Below are 22264 nucleotides of genomic sequence, written 5' to 3'. Positions count from 1 at the left end.
GTGCAATCGTGGTACGTTCCTTATCCTTGAAGTTGCCCAAAAGCTACAAAAACAATCAACAATAATAAAAGCACTTTTTCAGTAAGTACATCAGCCACATTAGCTAATTCTCTCATTCACCCTTAAAAGAACATTGGTCAGGACTATCTTATCTGGGTTAAGCTAGTACCCTCCTATTTTAAAATGCACTCTGACCTTCCTAAAGCCATTAGATCTAAACACAAAAAAGAAATAGGGTACTTTAACCCTGTTTTCCTAGGGGTCTCCATTATAATTTGCAGATATATTTTTTTGGGGGGAAAATAAACACAAGTTAAACATTTTTATCATTCCTTTCTGGAAACAATCTGTATGTGTCAAAGCAAACTAAATTTAATTCTCTTGCCCAACCCTACTACAAAAGCTGCTCAGACAGGTAACATGAAACATTTATCATGTGGATAATTTCTATTTTGTCGGGAGGATACACTAACTTATAGGGCATGAGGATTTTCAATGGTCTGACTCCACCATGCTGAACACCTCATTAGATCACATTTTCCAACAGATTTTAGTAAGTCATTTGTGTACTTGATTATTAAATTTGAAGAATATATTTTTAAAAAATCTTTTTTTTTTGTCGGTTGTGGGGCTTGAACTCTGGGCCTGGGTGCCACTTCCGGTTTTCTGGTGGTTTATTGGAGATAGGAGTCTCACGGTCTCTCCTGCCTGGGCTGGCTTTGAACCGTGATCCTCAGATCTCAGCCTCCTGAGTAGCTAGGATTACAGGCGTGAGCCACCAGTGCCCGGCTTTTAAAAAAATCTTTGCATCCTCATATATTAAAAAAAAACATATCCACATTATAGACTTGTTAGTAAAAGTTCCTTTTGTTTTTGTAGCTTTTTTTTGAAGTTTCTAAGGCTTTAATCATTGTTCCAGTTTATTAAGTAAAAGGAAATGTGCTGACAGCAGCTGTAAATAACTGATTTTCTCCATGCTGATTACCTTACGCCCCACCTAGCCCCTCCACCCACCCCAATTCCCAGCCCATGGAGACTATGACAATCACACACATGCTAGGCCTGGAGTGATTCATTCCTGGCAGTCTGCTTACTGTCTACACCCAGGAATGGGAAGCAAATTCACTGTCCCTTCTATTCATCTTCTATTTCTTTTTTTGGGGGGGGGAGGTCCGGTCATGGGGCCTGATCTCTGGGCCTGGGCACTGTCCCTCAGCTCTTCAGCTCAAGGCTAGAGCCATACCACTTGAGCCACAGCGCCACTTCCAGCTTTTTTCTTTTTTCTTATGTGGTGCTGAGGAATCGAACCCAGGGCCTCAGGCATGCAAGGCAAGCGCTCTACCACTGAGCCACCTACCTAGCCCCTCATCTCCTATTTCTTGAAGACAACTGGAGATAAAATATCCCAGGGTCTCATGTTTAGGTGCAACAACTGGCACCCTTCAACATCATCTCCAACTCAACTCCTTTTTGATAAACAGTGTGCAATCCGTTGATTAATTCTCACCTCTAAAGCTTCCAGCAGCTGTTCTCCTGTAGCAATGTTGGGCACATGGATGGTGGTGCTGAAAGCATTAAGCATTTCCATTTCCTGAAGGACATCTTTACGGCTAGTGGTCCCAATGATAAGGAGCTTGCGGCCCTGAGCAGGGAGAAAAGGTGTTAAAACTCATAGAAAAAGATGACGTAGAGAGAGCCTGAATAAAATGCGAAAAATCCATTTATTTAATTCCATAAATACAAATGATAAAGATCAGGATGTTCCTCTTAAAAATCTAAAAAAGGTTCAGGTGCAGGTGCAGGTGGCTCACGCTTGTAATCTTAGCTACTTAGGAGGCTAGGATCTGAGGATCAAGGTTCAAAGTGAGCCAGAGCAAGAAAGTCCAAGTAGAAAGACTTTTATTTCCAATTAACCATCAAAAAGTCAGAAATGAAGCCTTGAGCAAAAAAGCTAAGGGACAGTACCCAAGCCCTGAGTTCAAGCTCTAGTACACACACACACACACACACACAAATTGACATGATTCAGGAAGTGACAACATTAAATAGTTCCTTCATTCACAACAGTGAATGACAGATTAGTAAGTCAGGAGCAAATACAAACCAAACAGAAAGACACCAAGTTTGTATCTGTAATTAATTCCTTAGAGCCAGAATGAACCATGTTTGGTGAGAACTGGGAAAAATTTCAATGAATGAATACAAAGTCTGTCTTGCCAGCTTAATATACTCTCTAGAAGGGAGATAGGAATACTCACGTAATGCCTAACTGTGAAAGGCGCAAGCTAAGTGTTTCAAATAAGTGTCTCAATGCAGTATTTTAGTGTTTCATTTTTATTTTTAGCAAAAGCATCTTTTTTTTAAACACTAAATTGTTATGGTAAACTTGGGAACATATCATTAAGGCTAATAGATTCCAAAGGCCACACAGTAGCACATTATCATTATCACTATTATTATTGAGACCACCTTTGGCTATGTTCCCCATGCTTACCCCAAACTACTAACTTCAGTGATCTTCCTGTCATGGTTTCTTGGTTCACAATTAAGGGTAGTTACTTCTCTTCTCCTTATGTTTTTAATGTCCCATAGTCCATAACTCAAATTCCTCCATCTTGTTCTTCCCTCAAAGGGGACAAGGTTGGCCCTTCTTGCTCACTACAAAAAGTGGGACTTTCAAACCACTGCCATTTTCCTCATGAAACTTTCTCTCACAGTAAGAGACTATAGTTCTTTAGTGTTGAAAGATTGGGAAATGTGGAGCAACTTATAATGGAGATGCTAATTTATGTTTTGCTTTTCTTCTTGTTTAACAAGACTGCAAACACTGCACAGAGGTCATGACCCAGGCGGGTTCTGGCCTTGACTTGTACAGCATCAGCTTTACAAAAACACTGAAAAACATTAGCCACATAATTAAATTGTGCTGGGTCACTTTGTCTATTAATTAGTGGTAATACTCACATGGAAGCTTTCTCATGAAAAAACACATCTGAATACAAATGTAACAAATCACACTGGGGAATATTTGAAAGGAAGAGCCGCCAGCAGAATGAAATGGGAATGCATGCAGCATTAAGAAAGAAGAGTGGAAATCAACCTGAGAAGGGAAATCCAACTTGTCAATGTGTGGCTATTAGTCCTAGGTCCACAGTGCCCAAACATGACCCTTGGTGGAAAGCAAGCAAGCACGCAGAGTGATAACCTATTTGGGGGAGGGGAAGTAGCTCCTAACATACTCTACTGAGCTTTGCTAGTCCTGAGTCTATAAAGAAAAGGCCTAAATAAAATGACTATCTGCCAATCGGATTATGATAAACATTGTTCCAAGGTTAAATAAGTATTAGTTAACTAATTCTTAGTGCCATAAGAAGCAACTCAGGTGAAAACATTACCATGAAAAAGGCAGGGCCCAGTAAGGTGTTGATCCTTCAAAAAACCACTTCTTTACACCATGAAGAATAAACCAAGTACTAAGCAGCATCTAAGCCTTTTGCCACACAAAGGACTAACCAGATAATCCACACTCTTTCATAGGTCTTGCCCATTGATTGGCTCTAATAAACTGATTTGTAACAAAAGTTCATGTGGAAGAAAGCTTTCTTTCCCCCCTAAATAAAAATGCCACTGATCTAATACTGCAGTGAAATGGAAGGGCTGGTTTCAACCTATGAACAAAAGTCAGTTATGCAGGAAAGAAAGGCCATTCTTTCTGTATCATTCAACGCCCAGCAAGTGTAATACACCCTCAGTAAGAAGAATTAACTGGGAACAATTGGAAACTCTGAAATGGATTAAGAAGTGGGTTTAAGAGTGCAATTCAAAACTGTTGTGTGTTCTGGGCCTTAAACTTCATTTCTGATTATTAGAATTTGATGTTTTTTTGTCAATGACTGAAAAAAAAGTCAGAATATTAACAATTGTAAGCCCAGCAAGCAAAAGATGAAATTGACGCCAGTCAAATGATGCATTAATAAGAATTTACTCTTTTAGGTACTTAAGGAATTGTGAGAGTTTGTTTGTACCCTCCTTACAATTTAGCTAGGAAAATTCACAAGTAAATATTTAGGGACCACAACTAAGTAAGATGCTGGCAAACACCAAGTAATATTTGCTGTGTCAGTATATGGCGTTTCTTAGTTAGGAAGAGTTGTGTAGTACTTGAGAGCCACTGGTAAAGAGGAGGTGCTGGCATGGCCAGCCTCCCTCTACTAAATCCCATGTGGGCGGTAGAAGCAGCTGAGCCAGAGCACCAAGGGGTGAAAATGATGGCTCTCTGGAGATGTGAGATGGCAGCCAATGAAAAAGACTTAGAATGCTAAACTAAGAAAAGAGATTTAATATAAAAAGCAACAGGAAACCAAAGAAGGTTCCTCAGAAGGAAAAACTGTGATGGAGAGAAAGAAGATCCGGGCAGCTGCCTGCAGAATGCCCTTTCTTGTGGCCTGGGAGAAAGTAGTCACACTGATGCTGTACCAGGACTGAGAGTTAGCCTCCCGAGGAAGGATGTGCCTGTTAACCACTGGCTTGGTCTAGAGACAGCTGCAGAAAGCGGTGGAAGAGGCAAGGCCCCTGATGGACCAGTGGCTTGGTTCAATAGAAAAAGTACAGGTTCCATCATTCACAGCTGTGTGTTTTGGGATAGATTATTTAACTTCTTAGTCTCTATTTCCTCTTGAACCATAAAAAAATGGATTGAAAATCCTAGCTAAGTAGCTAGGACAGATCCTGAGGTAGAGTGTGCTGGGGAGGGTCTCTCTGCCATCTCTTTTGGAACAGTCAAGAGTCTGAAGGCATTATCTTGAGAGGAACCTTCCATGTCATCCCAGCCTGAAATTTAGGATTCATACTATTAGGTCTAGAGTCATTCTCCTCCTAGCAAGGCAGGGCACTGGCAGCAGTGAGACCTAGAATGCCACTTCTCCATACGTCTCTATACTCAAGTCCACACCCCCCCCCAGTTAAAACTGCAGGCTCCCCACAATTCCTCTAACACAATTCTTTTCCCCTTATTCTGCTTTCTCTCCACAGTAAGAATCACCTTTCAGTATTCTATCTACTGGAGTGACTACCTCTATTTACTTATCATTATATTTCTAGCACGTTTTCCTTTGTGAGGCCAGCACTTAGGTCTATTTGGTTTTACGCATGTGTCCAAGGCTAACACAGTGCCTTGTACAGAATGGAAGGTTAATAAATATGTGTTGAGTGAATAACTGACGATCTCACTGTAGGCTTTAAGGATAAACCACTCCATTACTATTTTATATTCTCTCTCTGGTCCTAGAAAAATGCACCTTATATCAAGTACTCAATTGGAAGTGATACCTTCCATTTCAGAGACCCTAAGCCCCCAAGCATTAAGTGTTGAATGCTACCCATGGCATTAAGTTTAAAAGAAAATACTCTAGCTGGGTGCCGGTGGCTCACACCTGAAATCCTAGCTACACAGAAGGCTGAGATCTAAGGACTGAAGTTCAAAGCCAGCCTAGGCAGGAAAGATTCTAAGACTCTTAACTTCAATTAACTGGAAGTGGTGCTATGGCTCAAAGTGGTAGAGTGCTAGCCTTGAGTAAAAATGCTCAGGGATGGAGCCCAGGTGCTGAGTTCAAGCCCTAGGATTGATAAAAAATTAAAAAAAAAAAAAAAAAACCAGCACTCAAGAGACTGAGGCAGGAGGACCTCAAGTTTGAGACCAGCCTGGGTTACATAATGAGACTTTTTTTCCTCCTCCTCTCTCTCCTCTGTAAAATACACTCTAGGATGAATAGCATACATGCTTCATTTCCAATATAAATTGATGCCAAAAGCTGTTATATCTCTTTAGTTGATCAATTAATTAGCTACTGATTGTATAATATAAGCTTCTCTAGCACAGGAAAGATAAGATTCATAAGAAGCCATTAATTAAGTTAGGGAGATAAGTATCTCAAAGTACCTCCCTCAACTCCTGTTTTCCCTAAACCCAGGGAAAAGATGACTGCCATTAGAAACAACCAGGAGCTAGGCCTCTCTCCATTTCTCTTTAGCTGCTGCTTCTCCTCCTCTCTCCTCCTCCTTCCCCCACCATCCCCCACTTTCTTTTCAGTTAAATGTTTAAATTGAATACCAAAGGAAGGATGTTTCAAATAAATCATGCTATAACTGGGCAGATAACTACACTTAAACTCTCCGTTAGATTTTACCCTGAAGCAAATTCTTACGTCTAGCTCAGTGAGCAGCCTGCTGGTGCTGCGAGTAGAGCAGAAGACAAACAGGAGTTAAGTTCATGATACAGACAGGACAGAAATGAGAACTGTAGCACCAAGTGACTTGAAGAAAGCAAAAGTAGACAACTTTGTGATATAAAGAATACTTAGTTCCAATTTATGAAAAATATATGGAATCATCTGATCTTTATACTTGGTAGTAGTTCTTAAGGATTTTCTCCTTTCTCTCCTCTCTGTCCTCTCACAGTTTGTGGCTGAGGAAGATGGGGTGAAAGAGGAAGGGCTCTGGTCTCTTGGGTGTAAAGAGGAAGCTGAAGGGGCTGGGAAGGTGGCTCTGGTAGAGTGCGTGCCTTGCATGTCTGAGGCCCTGGGTTCGATTCCTCAGCACCACATAAGAAAAAGGCCGGAAGTGGCGCTGTGGCTCAAGTGGTAGAGTGCTAGCCTTGAGCTGAAGAGCTGAGGGACAGCGTTCAGGCCCCAAAACCGGACCCCCCCCAAAAAAAAGAGGAAGCTGAAGCTGGAGTTCAGGCTCACTGATATTTTCACTAGACTTTACTATCCATGTTTTTAATATGTGAAATTTTATTTAATTTACTTTTGTGGTGCTAGGAGAAGGAACCCAAGGGCTTACACAATGCTAAGCAAATGCTCTGAGTGTAATTTGAAATTCATATCCACAATGGCTGATCTATTAATTATGAATCCCAGAGACATATCATCTGTGGTGATCTCTGAGCTCTTAGAAGAAAGGTGAAAACATACTGACGGTGCCATAGTATTTTTTTTTTTTTTGTGCCAGTCCTGGAACTTGAATTCAGGGCCTGTCCCTGAGCTTCTTTGGCTTGAGGTTAGCACTCTACCACTTGAGCCACAGCACTACTTCCAGCTTATTCTGTTTATGTGATGCTGAGGAATTGAACCCAAGGCTTCATGCAAGCTAGGCAAGCACTATACCATTAAGCCATATTCCTAGCCTTCCCCCCACCCTTTTTTTTGATATTGGTACTGGAGCTTGAATTCAGAGCCTGGTCTCTGTCCCTGAACATTTTTGCCTATTAAGCTAGTGCTCTATCACTTGAGCCACATCTCTGCTTCTGTGTGTGTATGTGCGCGTGCGCGCGTGCGCACGCATGCACGATTAATTGGATAGGAGTCTCATGGAATTTCCTGCCTAGGCTGGTGTTGGACCATTATCCTCAGATCTTACCCACCTGAACAGGTAGGATTACAAATGTGACCTAACAGTGCCCAGCTGTGCCTCAGTATTCTTAATACCAAAAGGAATTGTTTTGTAGATGTGCTCTCTCACTAGAAACTTAACTTAGGTGAGCTGAGCACAAACTGATTAACAAGTGCAAGCACCCAGCCCTGATTCCACAGATTCCAGTTCACTCACCTTTTAGCTTGATATGTTGTGTTCTCATCACTGCTCATATCACTTTTCTCCATTCTTTTCTTCCTTCCCCCCCCCCTTTTTTTTTTGCTGGTCCTGGGGCTTGAACTCTAGGCCTGGGTGCTGTCCCTGAGCTTTCTTTTGCTCAAGGCTGGTGCTTTATCACTTGAGCCACAGCTCCAATTCCAGCTTTTTTTTTTTTGAGTAGTTTATTAGAGATAAAAGAGTTTCACAGAGTTTATTATCCCAGCTGGTTTCTAAACATGATCCTCAGATCTCAGCCTCCTGAGTAGCTTGGTTTCTAAACATGATCCTCAGATCTCAGCCTCCTGAGTAGCTAGGTTATAGGTATGAGCCACCAATGCTTGGCTTACCTCTGTGACTTTTGATCTACATTTCTCTTTATTACAATGCTTTCTATAGTTTTCTGCCAGTGTGCAATTATCTCATGTTCGTGCTATTCAAACTCGGCTTTATTCCACACTTGGTCTTCATTTAATGCTATATAACTTACCTTACCTTTCAAAACACACATTCAATGTATCCCCTGATAATGCTTCACTTATGGGGAAGAAGGAACTTGCTAAACAACTTTAACCATCCAGAACACAGACAAGAACAAAGAAGTAAGCAAAATCCTCTAATTTCTAGGCCTGAAAAAATGTGAGGTTCAGGTAGCTTTACTCAGAGACCTACTCATTAGGCACAATGTCTAGCGTCCATAATACTTTGAGGGGTTCATAAAAGAATTCTAATTTCTTTTACAATAGGAAGGGGGAAACATTTTAGGTTGAAAAAACTTTTTAAAAATATAGTAACATATTCATCTTTATACCAATAGTTAGAAATGTAATTTTTGTACACTGTAGCCAAGGCCATTCCAGCTTGAAGCCTCTTCTTAGTTTACACAGACATTAAGAAGTAGCATCTGAGTGAAGAGGAAATTGTTACAGGCAGGCAGACTGACCTAATTCATTTGAATTCTGCAAGTAACAGCCAATAGCAATACCATAACAAAGGCACAAGAAAGCAATACACAGCACACAGGACTTCCCTAAGAACTGCCATCCAAGAGCCCATTCTTTTCAACAGCCCCTGCTGAGGGCCACTAGTGACACCAACACATGGTTTGTAAACACCAATCTTTGCTCATTAACATTCACCAACACCCTGCATATTACACTTTGCTTCAGACACCGAAGATGTGTATGGTAATTTTTCCCTCTTAAAAAAAGACTAAACACGGGGCATGGTGACACATGCCTGGAATTCTAACACTCAGGAGGCTGAGGCAGGAGGATAGGAGTTCAAGGCTAGCTTATATAGTGGGTAATATAGAGAGATCATGTCCCCAAAAACCTAAATAAACAAATAAATAAAAAGGCTAAGTTGAGCACTGGTGGCTCACACCTGTAATCTTAGTTATTTAGGAGGCTGAGATCTGAGGATCATGATTCAAAGCCAGACTGCAGGAAAGTCCATGAAACTCTCTCTCTTTTTATGGTTGGTCGTGGGGGCTTGAACTCTGGGCTTGGGCGCTGTCCCTGTGCTCTTCATCTCAAGGTGAGCACTCTACCGCTTGAGCCACAGTGCCATTTCCGGTTTTCTAGTGGTTTATTGGAGATAAGAGTCTCATGGACTTTCCTGCCCAGGCTGGCTTGTAACCGTGTTCCTCAGATCTCAGCCTCCTGAGTAGCTAAGATTACAGGCCTGAACCACTGGCACCTGGTAAGTCCATGAAACTCTTATCTCCAACTAACTACCACAAAATGGGAAGTGACAATGTCGCTCAAAGTGGTAGAGCACTAGCCTTGAGTGGAAAAAGCTCAGGAAGACTACCCAGGCCCTGAGTTCAAGCCCTAGTACAAAAAAAAAAAAAGCTACAGTATAATATGTGTGTGTGTATTTTTTTGGGAGGGGGCGGGGTCAGTTGTGGAGCCTGAACTATGGGCCTCGGGTATGTCCCCTCAGCTCTTCAGCTCAAGGCTAGCAATCTACCACTTGAGCCACAGAGGTACTTCTGGCTTTTTCTGCTTATGTGGTACTGAGGAATTGAACCCAGGGCCTCATGCATGCAAGGCAAGCACTCTACCACTGAGCCACCTTCCCAGCCGTATAACATTTGAGATTTATAAAGGTTATGCTCAGTCATTAGGAAAAATGAAAGCTCTTATTTCTCATGAATTCCTATTCTTCCTGAACGTGCAACAGAATATGCCATATGAAGCCTACCTACTTAACACAGGTCTATAAACTCGGCATGGTGATGGCACATACTTCTAATCCCAGTGCTTGAGAAGTGAAGGCAAGAGGCCAGTGATTTCAAGGCTGGCCTTGAAGTGTGAAGGTGCTTCCTTCACTATTTTTCTACTGCTGCAGAGGTAGGATGCTGGAGCATGGCTCAACGACCTTGACTACATTTCTCTTTTACTCAGGTATCAGGATCAAGGACTGGTGTTTGGGAAACATTCTTAAGTAAAATGGACCATACTTTTCCTATATTCCACCATAATGATAACATAATGATAGGTGTCATGTTTTCATATCTTTCTCCTACACATGATTGTGACAGGACACCAACCAGTTAGCCTCTGTGTGAATCAGGAGAATTAAAAAAAATCTAGATGTACGGAAAAAAATCACTTGTAATACTAACATTTATTGCAATTTATTATTATTAGCTGGTCTTTGGACTTCAACTCAGGGCCTGGGCGCTGTCCTTGAGCCTCTATATGCTCAAGGCTAGTGTACTACCACTTGAGCCACAGTACCCTGTCCCAGCTTTTTCTGAGGAGTTGAGTGGAGATAAGAGACTCATAGACCTTCCTGCCTGGGCTGGCTTCAAACAGATCCTCAGATCTCAGCCTTCTGAGTAGCTAGGACTGTAGGCATGAGCCATTGTTGCCCAGCTTATTATTATTATTATTGTACAAGGAAAGAGTCCATTTTCTTTGAAACAATAATAATAATGTATATGTATATTTTTTTTGTCGGTCGTGGGGCTTGAACTCTGGGCCTGGGCGCTGTCCCTCAGCTCTTCAGCTCAAGGCTAGCGCTCTACCGCTTTGAGCCACAGCACCACTTCTGGTTTTCTCTGCTTATGTGGTGCCGAGGAATTGAACCCAGGGCCTCATGCATGCAAGGCAAGCACTCTACCACTGAGCCACCTTCCCAGCCCTAAACTAATAATTGAGTTGTATTTTTAAGTCTAAAGGAACTATAATTAGTTATGATTCCTTTTTGTTATTGGTGGTAGTGGTCAAGAGGCTTGAACTCAGGGCCTGGGCTCTGTTCCTAAGCTTTTTCACTCAAGGCTAGCATTCTACCACTTGAGCCACAGCACCACTTCCAGTTTTCTGGTGGTTAATTGGAAATAAGGAATCTCACAGGGGCTTTTCCGCCCAGGCTGGCTTTGAACTATGATCCTCAGATCCCAGCCTCCTGAGGAGCTAGTATTACAGGTGTGAACCACTGGTGGCCAGCTAATTATGATTTTTATTTATTTTTACAACTACTATGAACAATTTGTAACTTTTCTCCCATTTTACAAATGAGACTATTGAAGCTTGGAAGTTAAATGACTGGATTTGAACTCCTTTTTCTGATTTCAACTCCTGCTCTCTTATTTATATTGACAGTGACAGTTCCATGTGTAGTTCAGACCTACCATCTTAAAAGCATTCATTCAAGTAGTATCTATAGAGTCCCAGCATTTGGGATTAAATACATTTTAAAGGCAGAACCAGGCAGATGGCAGGCTAGAGGCTTCCCTGTGAGAAAGTACTCTTTCCACTCCCCAGAATAAGGAGGGCTCCTTTAGTGATGTGGTTACAGATCAAGCTGGTATTTAAAAATATTAAGTTCCAGTTCCATTTGTATTTTTTTTGGAGGGGGGGGGGAGTTTGTTATGGGGCTTGAACTCTAGGCCTGGGCACTGTCCCTTAGCTCTTCAGTTCAAGGCTAGAGCTCTACCACTTGAGCCACTAGACCACTTCCCATTTTCTGAGTGGTTTATTGGAGATAAGAGTCTCACTGACTTTCCTGACCAGGCTGGCTTTGAACCATGATCCTCAGATCTCAGCCTCCTGAGTAGCTAGGATTACAGGCGTGAGCTACCAGCACCTGGGTCCATCTTTATTCTAATAGCAGGAATATAAATGAGAGTGTCCTGACCCTTTATAAGGTTTCCTCTTTGCTTCTTGCTCAATGTCTGTAATGCACATACTACCTAACAAAATCCCTGAGGGACTATCCAAAAATCTGTTCCTATTTCAGGCCCAGGAAGGTAGGAAAGAAACCGAACTGTCTTCTAGAACACTTCCAGTCACAAGTTTCTGGTGACTGCAGGGAAGGGAAGCAGGTAGATCAGTCCCTACAGGATGAGGACAAGTGGAACAAGGCAATGTCCTCAGGGATGTCACAGTGGTCACACCCTTTGGCCCTCTGCACCCTAGTGAGCTCAGAAATTCTGTCTCCACTCTCTTTTGCTTTTCACAGCAGGCATCTCTAATACCCAGACCAGTGTGTTTGCTTTAGTAACTAGGCAGCTTCTAAATCTTACGGAATGTGACATGGGAGGCAGATGTCCCTGTTTCTTTCGCTGGTATTGCACAGGAGGGAAGTGGTACCCAAACATTCTAAGTTGGAACTGCAAACTTATTTCCTTTGGAAACTTTCTACAACAAATACATTCCTTAGCTGTTCCATTGTACAAGCTAAAGAACTCCTGTGGACTATCTCTGTAGCCCACAAGTTTACCAAGGCCCCATTAGAGGGATAGAAAAGGCAGAAAGAATTGTAGATGAAGAAAAGACACAAAGAAATTAAAGAACTATGCAAGCAATAAAGTCGGAAGGCATCTTAAGCTAAGGCTTAACCTGACACCAAGTCTGACACAAGGAGTTCTGCAGAGAAGATGCCATCACAAAGGATGGACCATAATACTGCATATGTCTGTAACCAACATCTTGAAATTAATATCATATCAGAGTAGTTTCTCTAAGGCAATGGGTATGGAAGATACATTCTGGCTGTGAGGAACTACTTTGCTTCAATACAATTAACCCTTCTGCAGTGATTAAAATTTAGATATTCTGAGTTACCTTAAAATGGTGTGTATATACATATATTTATATGTATGTATATAAACATATATATCTTATAATTCACTTTGGTATCATAAATGCCTATTATAGACATACTCATCCAAAAATAAAACAAGATAACCCTTTGTAGTAATGTTTTATAAAAGGATTAATAAAATCATAATATGTAATCCACATTTATATAGAGACATATCCAGTTTACATACATCTTCCTAAGAAAGTGCAAACTAAATAAGGTACACCTAAAGAAACTTCACAAAATGTAGTTGCTACCTAAAATGCCATTGACTTAATAAATGGGAATATTGGGCCACCAAACTGCTAATCTATTAAAAAAAAAAGATGAATTTCAGTGCAGGAGTCACCACATTAGTGATTACAATTAATGTGTCTGGCAAAATGACTAAACCTCTTTCCTAAAGTGGTTATATATTTTATTGAGTCATATTGTAGTCATTAGCCAGAGTTAATTTTAAACAGATAGATGGAGAGATACTCATGTTTAGGCCTGTAGGATTTAGAGTCTTCCATTATCTGCTTATTTCACTAAAGCAACCCAAAGCCTGAAGAGTTGCTAATATACCAAGACTTCCTAATAACATAGCTCAAGTAATACTACAAAAATGTCTTATAAGGATTAAAAAGTAGTATTTGTTTACAGACTAGTGATGTTAAAAATCAGCCCAAGGAGAAACAAATATAGCTATCCCATATATGGTCCATTCTGCAATCTGTGGTTTCCTAGTGGATCATAAATTCAGTTCTCCCAAGTGTAATTTTTGTCCTTTTCCTTGCTCCTTAACCCCTACCCTTCTTCTTTCCTTCTTGTTCCCTCTATCTTTAAAAAAATTTTGAGATAGGATCTCAAAAAAAGCCTGTAGCCTACGCTAGCTTAGATTTCTCCCTACACCATCCTCAGCCTTCCAACTGCTGGGATTACAGGCTAACCCATTACACTTGCTATTTCTTCTTTATATTCCTAGGTAATTTTCCTAGACATTAAAGCAGTGAAAAACTGCTTTTTTTCAACAACTTTGTAATTAAGTTAAAACTCTATTAGGCTTGTGATAACACTGTTGTGAATTTGGAGTGATTACTGTTTTCAGTTTTCCATTGGTTTGCTGCCAAGTGAGTTATATGCAGACTTGGATACTAATTCCCTTCAGTGAGGGGAAGACAGGGGTAAGCTGGGCCCCGGGCCCCAGTTTTCATGTCCTCATTCACTTACCTAGTGCATCACCAGATACAACGATAGGCCAAAGTATACAGAGGTTTTATATACAGAAGTATATGTTAGTTCTCTGGAACTTACAAAGCTATTTTGTTGATTCACTTTTTTAGCTTGAATGCCCAATGTCAAGTGTACCCAGAATTAAATGATCAGGTCAATGGGTCTAGTATTTCCACAGTGGTTGACATAAGTAGGAAGTAAGTTTACAGCCTGAGTTCTTTTCAGATTGTGTTTGTCTCCCTAAATGATATATATGTGTATATATATTTATATAAATTATATAAAATGTTACATATATATGTGTGTGTACATATATATTAGTTATTAGCCAGAGTTAATTTTAAGCAAATAGATGAAGGGATCCTCATGTTTAGGCCTGTAGGATTTGGAACATCTACACATATTTTAAGAAAACAGTGGCACAAGAGACCTGGGAGGAAAGTAACATGGCCACCGGAGCTGTATGCAGAAGGATTTATTCACCTGGCCTTCCCACCTCGCTATGGTTTCTTCCTTGACATTAAGACCAAGGCTTTCATCTTCTTGATCTGGAAAAGCACATCCCCCTCAACTTCCATAAATCTGCAAAACTTGAAAAGAGCCCCAGTGTCATCAAGTAAAAGAGCCGGCTTTAGGACTCTCACTGGAAGGAGGGGTGTCTTCAAGCCTCTCGCTGCTAAGCCGGACATTTCCTAACACTGGACAAATTGTACCTCCAGCTCAGGGAGGATGAACTGCAGTGGTCTTTTACCCTCCAAGACAATTGTTAGCTTTTCACAGGAATCAGCAGGGAAGCACATGTGAAACCTCTGTGTGTCGGTGAGCGCCCCCATGCCTTGTGTGACTCTGCATGTAGATGAAGCAGGCTGGGAGCTTTCTGAGCTGCGGCTGCTGAGTTCTCAGAGAAGCTCTTTTCTCCGGCTTGGCTCCCTGCTGGGACAGCCCTTTTCAATTTTTCTATCCCCCCTCGATCTCTTCTCCTGCACAACACAGGGAAACTTGATTGAAATAAAGACCTAGGGAACATGTTTTATTTTCTCCTGTTCAATCCATTTTAGAAAAGCTTTTAATTGGTTTTAAAAAGATGCTAAACAAAATGTGATGATGTTTTTCAGTCTTCACGAACTACAGATAACACTTTTTTATACTTTTGAAGGGCTAATAAATCAATCATGAAATTAACTCTCCAGCTAAATTTAAAGCAAATCCATTGAATACCAGGTTCATTAAAAATCTATGCATTTACTTAGAAAAAATTTAAAATTCAAAGAAAATTATCCTAGTAACTGAAATCTGACTTGAATTTTTAGTTCTACACTGAAAATCCAAGAGCAAGGCAATGACAAAGGGAAAAAAGAAGGGCTTGTGAACCAGTTTTAATAAGCCAATTTACAAGAAGGGAGGGTTGGGGGAGGGGCAGATGGGGAAAAGAGAATATCTTGATACATAACAACATAGTGCCCCTGGAGGGATTCTTTTATTTGAGCATGTGCACATATGCTCACACAATTTTTGTGTGTGAAAGCTGGAATTTCAACAAATGCAAAATTGAGGATTCTGTGGCTGATAACATTGCTGCATGGCATATATGTATAGTTCTTTCTAAAGAAAAATGGCCGTAGCTTTTGTTTCCTTGCTGATGAAAAAAAACATAGTTTTCTACCACTCTATGCATTGTATATTCAGATGCATACACTTTTAATATTTAATTGAAAACATCTGAAAAATCTATGCAGCAGTGGTTTAGTGAAGTGAATGCTTCCATTTTAGAATGACAGATATTCCTGACAGCCTTGAAAACTAATTTTTAAAAGCAAAGTGGTAGATGAAACCTATTTTTTATTATTTTGTTAAATAGTGCCATTCAGAAATATTCCAAATACTACTTTTCTCCTGCCACCAATTTCGCTTATACAGCAGGTCAATGAGCAGACCAGGTCAGTTGCCAAGTTCTGATTAATGACAGGCTGGTCTTCTATGAAAAGAGAATCCTTGTGATCACTAAGGCAACCAGGCGTATCTGCTGCTTACATATTTGTAATATCCTTTCTCTTCAGTCTTTAAATTTACTTCAGTGTGTGTGTGTGTGTGTGTGTGCCTTTCTCTTCAGTCTTTAAATTTACTTCAGTGTGTGTGTGTGTGTGTGTGTATGTGTGTGTGTGTGTGTGTTGGTATTGGGGCCTAAATTCAGGGCCTGGCAGTCTCCTTGGATTTTCTCTGCTCAAGTCTGGCATTATACTGCTTGAACCATATCTTCATTCCTGGCTTTTTGCTGGTTAATTGGAGACAAATCTCTCAGACTTTCTTACCCAGGCTGAATCTGAACTGAGATCTAGGTCTCTTGAATTGCTAGGATTACAGGTAAGAACCACTGACCCCACTTCCTTTTTTTTAAAACGATTTAGTTGCTATTTCTAAGATTCTTTCCAAGTTGGGCCATGTACCTAAGATGCTCATCCCTTACTTCTCTCCATAGAATTTTCCTTTCATAATTTAAGCAGATTACAAAGCCATCTTTTTTTTGTTTTTGGGGGTCCGGTCGTGGGGCCTGAACTCTGGGCCTGGGCACTGTCCCTCAGCTCTTCAGCTCAAGGCTGAACTTGAGCCACAGCACCACTTCTGGCTTTTTTTTCCTGCTTATGTGGTGCTAAGGAATCGAACCCAGGACCTTATGCATGCAAGGCAAAACCATCTTTTAAAATGTGTATTTACTTAGAAAAAAATTTTAAACTCAAAGATACAGGATATATTTCATCTAGCATTCAGTTCATCTACTCAATGTATACAATTCAACGGTTTTAGTATATTCACAGATATATAAACTCAGCAATACTAAAACACATAAGCCTATTAATGAAAAGATGCTACATATATAAAGTTTTATATATATATGTATATATATGTGAACAAACTATTCATGAAGGATACATGTACAAATCTCTAGGCCAGATGCTGAAAGATTTAAAAACCGTAAGATAGCAGGGCAAGAATGGTTCATGCCTGTAATCCTAGCTACTAAGAAGGCCTGAGGCTCCAGGTTTGAAGCCACCCCAGACAAACAAATTAGAATTAGAGAGACTCTTATATCCATTTAACCAGCAAGAAGCAAAAGTGTGGCTCAAGTGGTAGATGACCAGCCTTGAGTGAAAAAGCTAAGTGAGAACTCAAGGCCCTAAGTTCAAGCCCTAGTATCAGTGCATGTGTGAACACACACACACACAGAATAAATAATAATTTAAAAATAAGATAATGTCCCTGGGGCTGGGAAGGTGGCTCAGTGGTAGAGCGCTTGCCTTGCATACATGAGGCCCTGGGTTCAATTCCTCAGCACCATATAAGCAAAAAGAAAAAAGCCAGAAGTGGCGCTGTGGCTCAAGTGGTAGAGTGCTAGCCTTGAGCTGAAGAGCTGAGGGACAGCGCCCAGGCCCAGAGTTCAGGCCCCACGACCGGACCAAAAAAAAAAGATAATGTCCCTTCTCTCAAGTCTCACATTTTTACAAAATAGTTATTTTAAGTCTTTAATCAAAATGTTACAGGTTGTTTTTAATTTTAAAAATTTTAGTATCTATTTTGGATTACAAATAACTCTCAGTCAGGAACTGTATCTCTTTAACTACTGTGTATAGTATTTAACCAAGTAAAAGTCAAGAAATTTAACACAGCATTAAAAACTTATTCTTTCTTAAAAGCACTGAAATGCCTTTAAGCATAAATTATTTTAAGATAAAGAACAGAATATTATAAGACAAAAATTTAAATGCTTGGAAGTGTCCTCCATTGTAACAATGTTAAATATGATTTTTAATTTAAATTTTATTTTAATGGTGATGTACAGAGGGGTTATGTTACGTAAGTTATGTTATGTAAGTCAGGTAATGAGTATATTTATTTTTGAACAGTGTTACACCCTCCTTCATTTTTTTCCCAATTGCAAATATGTTGACTACATAAAAATGTTTTTGTGGGTATGATATATATACATACTGGGGAGAAATGATTTATATATATATTTTAGATATATCTATATAACTTGATTGATTGATTGATTGCCAGTCCTAGGCCTTGAACTCTGGGCCTAGGTGCTGTCCCTAAACTACTTTTGCTTAAGGCTAGCACTCTACCACTTGAGCCAAACTACCACTTCTGTTTTTTTCTGTGATTAACCAGAGATAAGAGTCTCATAGACTTTCCTGCCTTGGCTAGCTTTGAACCACGATCCTTAGATCTCTGCCTCCTGAGTAGCTATGATTACATGAGCTGCCAGCACAAAGCAAAAGTACTGGTTATTCTTTTTTTTTCTAAGTGCAAGACTGGGACTCAAACTTGGTACCTGACACTTTGCTTCACTGTCTAGTGCTCTACCAACAGAGCCACACCTCCAGCCCCTATATATTTTTTAAATGGAAGTAATTAGTATAAATTAAAATTCCAGTAGACTGAAGTGGAATAATCACTTGAGCACAGTAATTCAATACCAGCATAGCAACATAGCAAAAACCCCATCTCAAAAACAAAACGAAGTGAAGGGCTGGAGGTATGGCAAGTGCGAGCACTTAACTTGCCTAGCATTGATGAGGCCCTGGGTTCCATCCCAGCTCTAGGAAAAAATATTATTCCATAGTGCATATATATAGAAAATTATCAATTGTTATATGTTTCCTACTTTAGAAGTTAAAAAAAACTCCAGAGCCCAGAAAATAAGTCTTTTAAGTGATGTTTGTTTATTTATTTATTTAAAATTACTTATTTTAGCTGGGTACTGGTGGCTCACGCCTGTAATCCTAGCTACTCAGGATGCTGAGCTCTGAGGATCATGGTTCAAAGCCAGCCTGGTCAGGAAAAGCCGTGAAACTCTTATCGCCAATAAACTACCAGAAAACCAGAAGTGGTGCTGTGGCTCAAGTGGCAGAGCGCTAGTCTTGAGCTGAAGAGCTGAGGGACAGAGCTCAGGTCCAGAGTTCAAGCCCCACAACCAACCAAAAAAAATATGTATGTATATTTTTTCCTGGTATGGAGCTGGAATTCAAGGTTTTGAGCTTCTTAGTTGACTAGTTGGGTTAGATACTGTATCACTTGAGCCATACCTCCAGACCTGCTGTTTGCTAGTTATTTCAAAGGTACAGTTTCTTGAAATTTTCTGCTTGGGTTGGCTTTAAACCAAGATGCTTGGCTTTAAACCAAGATCCCAATTTCCTGAGTAGTTAGCATTATAGGCATGAGCCATTGGTGCTCAGTTTTGTATCTACCTTTGATTGGCTTTTCTTCAAGGTTATAACTGGGAGAATCAATCAGGAGAGCCTGTCACATGATATAGCCAAACATACAGCCTCTGTGTAATTAACATATTTAATCAATCTTCATAGTTTTAAATTTGTTAAGCTCTCAAAATCAGTGTCTCTAGTAGCTACAGCAGTACAAATGCAGACATATGAATCAGGTTCCCACTATAACTTCATTCCTTAAAAGCACATGTGAATCCAAGAAATAAGTAAAAATCACCTGTACATGCTTTTAAAAAATATGCTTAGGGCTGGGAAGGTGGCTCAGTGGTAGAGCGCTTGCCTTGCATGCATGAGGCCCTGTGTTCTATTCCCCAGCACCACATAAGCAAAAAGAAAAAAAAAAAGCTGGAAGGGGTGCTGTAGCTCAAGTGGTAGAGCGCTAGCCATGAGCTGAAAAGCTGAGGGACAGAGCCCAGGCCCAGAGTTCAGGCCCCCATGACGGGACCCAAATCAATCAATCAATAAAAATAAAAAATATGCTTATAAACATAAATTTCCTTAAGTACAAATTCTTAGAGAAACCATGAAGTGATAAATAAAACAAATGAGACCATATATTAAATATTTTCTCTATTAATAATTAAGCTCTCTTGGGAGGACAAAGGTAAGAATGTAGAAAGCGCTGAAGAATTTATAAAATGAGATGAATATTAAACTAAATTGTAGGATTTTGGTATCTTCAGAAAACAAAAGGAAAAAAGTAAGGAAAATAATTTACCTTAAAACAGAAGGCCAGATCAAATGACTGTTCAGAATCCCTTCAACAATAGAATTTTACGTTTATGATAACCAGCTTATTCTGAGAGTGCATCATTATATGTAATTTACTGAAAAAACCCTGTGGAATTTTCCTTAGCATTACTTCTCTTACCTGAGGAGGTGCCTTTTTCAGTAACACAAGAAGAGCCTGTAATACCAGATTAGAAAACCGGGGGCCAATAGGGACGTAATCTGGAAGAGAAATGTTATATCTAGAGATTCAATACACACAGGCACAAATCAAAATACAGCTTTTCTTGGTATTAAGAATAAATATCAACTGAGCATGATGGCTCATGCCTATAACCCAAGCTACTTGGGAGGTAGAGATCAGGAGGATTGAAATTGGAAATCAACCTGAGCAAAAAGCTAGTGAGACTCCATCTCAATCAATAACTAGGTGGTTCATAACTGTCATCCCAGCTACACAGGAAACGTAAATAGTAAGCATTCAATCCAGGCCAGTGGGCATAAATGCAAGACCCTATCCCCAAAATAACTAAAGCAAACATGGTAGCTTAGGTGGTAGAATCCTTGTCTGTCTAGTAAGAATAAGACTGAGTTTAATCCCCAGTATTAGCAAGAAAAAAAAAGTAAATATTATCTTTTTTAGGTCAAAGAAAAAAATTCCTCCAATGAACTAAAAGATTAAAATATTACATAAGAACTCCTATCTATAAATTTTTGGTAAAAGTTTTTAAATATCCATTTTGAGTTCATATAGACATCTTTTATGATTTTGGAGATAAGTTTTTCTTTCTAAAAGGGAAAAATGTCCAGATGTATTTGTCAAGTATTTCTAAGAAATACATTGATAACAAAATTTGGTGTTAGAAAATTGGGCAGAGGGAAAAGGATACAAGAAATGTTAATGTAATTCTGATGATGGTAGAATCACTGAAACTGATCCTCTGATACTGAAGTACAGGTAACTAAGAGAACTAATTCTCTACCTGTTAAACTTCAGTACTTCAAGATTTAGCATAAATACCACTTCCTTAATTTTCATGGTATATTGCATATGTTATCAGCCCTGCACTTAGAGCTATCTGCAGGCATCAGTTCTCTGAAGTCAAAAGATATCCCTCAGGCTGGGAATGTGGCTTAGTGGTAGAGTGCTTGCCTAGCATGCATAAAGCCCTGGGTTCAACTCCTCAGTACCACATAAACAGAAAAAGCTAGAAGTGGTGCTGTGGCTCAAGTGGTAGAGTACTAGCCTTGAGCAAAAGAAGCCCAGGAACAGTTCCCAGGCATTGGGTTCAAGCCCCAGGACAGGCAAAAAAAAGCGGGTGTGTGTGTGTGGGGGGGGAGTCCCTCTGTTTTCTGAATATCTTGAACACACAGATATTCTATTTTGCTAATGAGTTTTATAATGGATAGCATCTTATTCTTCTGAGATCCAAATAATTCTAGCACAGGAGTAAGGGCTCAGCAAATGCTCATAGACTAAGTGAATGAATAAAGACAGAAAATATCTACTCAAACAAGAGAGAATACACTGTGAGGGCACACATTCCTGCCATAGCAGTGTTGCTATGACCACACATCTCAATTGTGTTTAGATAAAGGAATCTACACAGAGCTATAAGTATGTGCCTAAAAGCTTTTAAAGAAATAATCCCATAAACTGGGTTGAGATGGATCAAACACAGCACACCAAAAACTCAGGTTATTAGATAAAACTATTAATTTAAGAAGGCCTAACAGATATACCTGTTTTGCTTTATAACAAACACTGCCATAACTGAAAAAAAAAAGTAACAGAGAACCTAACACAATTCTGAATATCATGGGGGAAATGTTGTTGAAAAACAGTTAAGTTGAAATCATTACTACACTCTTCTGAATAGCTTAAGGAAGATTAATCAAGTGTAGCATTCTCAGATATTCATGAAGACATCAGGTGGCTTCTGTCTCAATGCCATTCCATTATGCCAATTATTACAGAAATGTATTCTAAATTGGTTCAATTCACAATAGGTAAAATGTGAAAGTACCAAGAGTTTTTGACATTTACTTATTGTTCACTGTATTCTGAGTGGGATGCAGTGCCTATGCCTTAATCATCGCTGCATCTTGTTGGGAGATATGTAACAATTATTTTAGAAATTACTAGAGAACACTTCTAATTTGCAGAATGTTTTTGACACATATTCCATTCTGTCACAATTACTCTGTGGGTTAATAAGCAAAGAAGCAATTTGTGTTGTAAAAGCAGAAATTCTGTCTCTGTTTTAGTAAATCCAATTCTCAAATCTTCTTTTTATTAGTTCTGTTGAGATTCA

General features: G+C 39.7%; 1 protein-coding gene across 1 annotated transcript in view; it reads right to left on the bottom strand.

Moving 5' to 3' along the window:
• Nsf (N-ethylmaleimide-sensitive factor) overlaps positions 1–22264 on the bottom strand; it is a 149410-nt gene that overhangs the window by 6280 nt on the left and 120866 nt on the right. The window contains exons 17-19 of the mRNA XM_013033300.1: positions 20092–20171; positions 1508–1642; positions 1–43 (exon numbers count right to left, since the gene is read on the bottom strand). The exon at positions 1–43 is cut by the window's left edge and continues 71 nt beyond it. Coding sequence (XP_012888754.1) covers positions 1–43; positions 1508–1642; positions 20092–20171 — 258 coding nt within the window. The remainder of the gene's footprint in view (positions 44–1507; positions 1643–20091; positions 20172–22264) is intronic.

This window comes from Dipodomys ordii, unplaced genomic scaffold (genome assembly GCF_000151885.1).
Source record: "Dipodomys ordii isolate 6190 unplaced genomic scaffold, Dord_2.0 Scaffold165, whole genome shotgun sequence".
Lineage (NCBI taxonomy): Eukaryota > Metazoa > Chordata > Mammalia > Rodentia > Heteromyidae > Dipodomys > Dipodomys ordii.
Note: the sequence above shows the minus strand (reverse complement) of the source record. Positions and strands in the feature narration are given on the sequence as shown.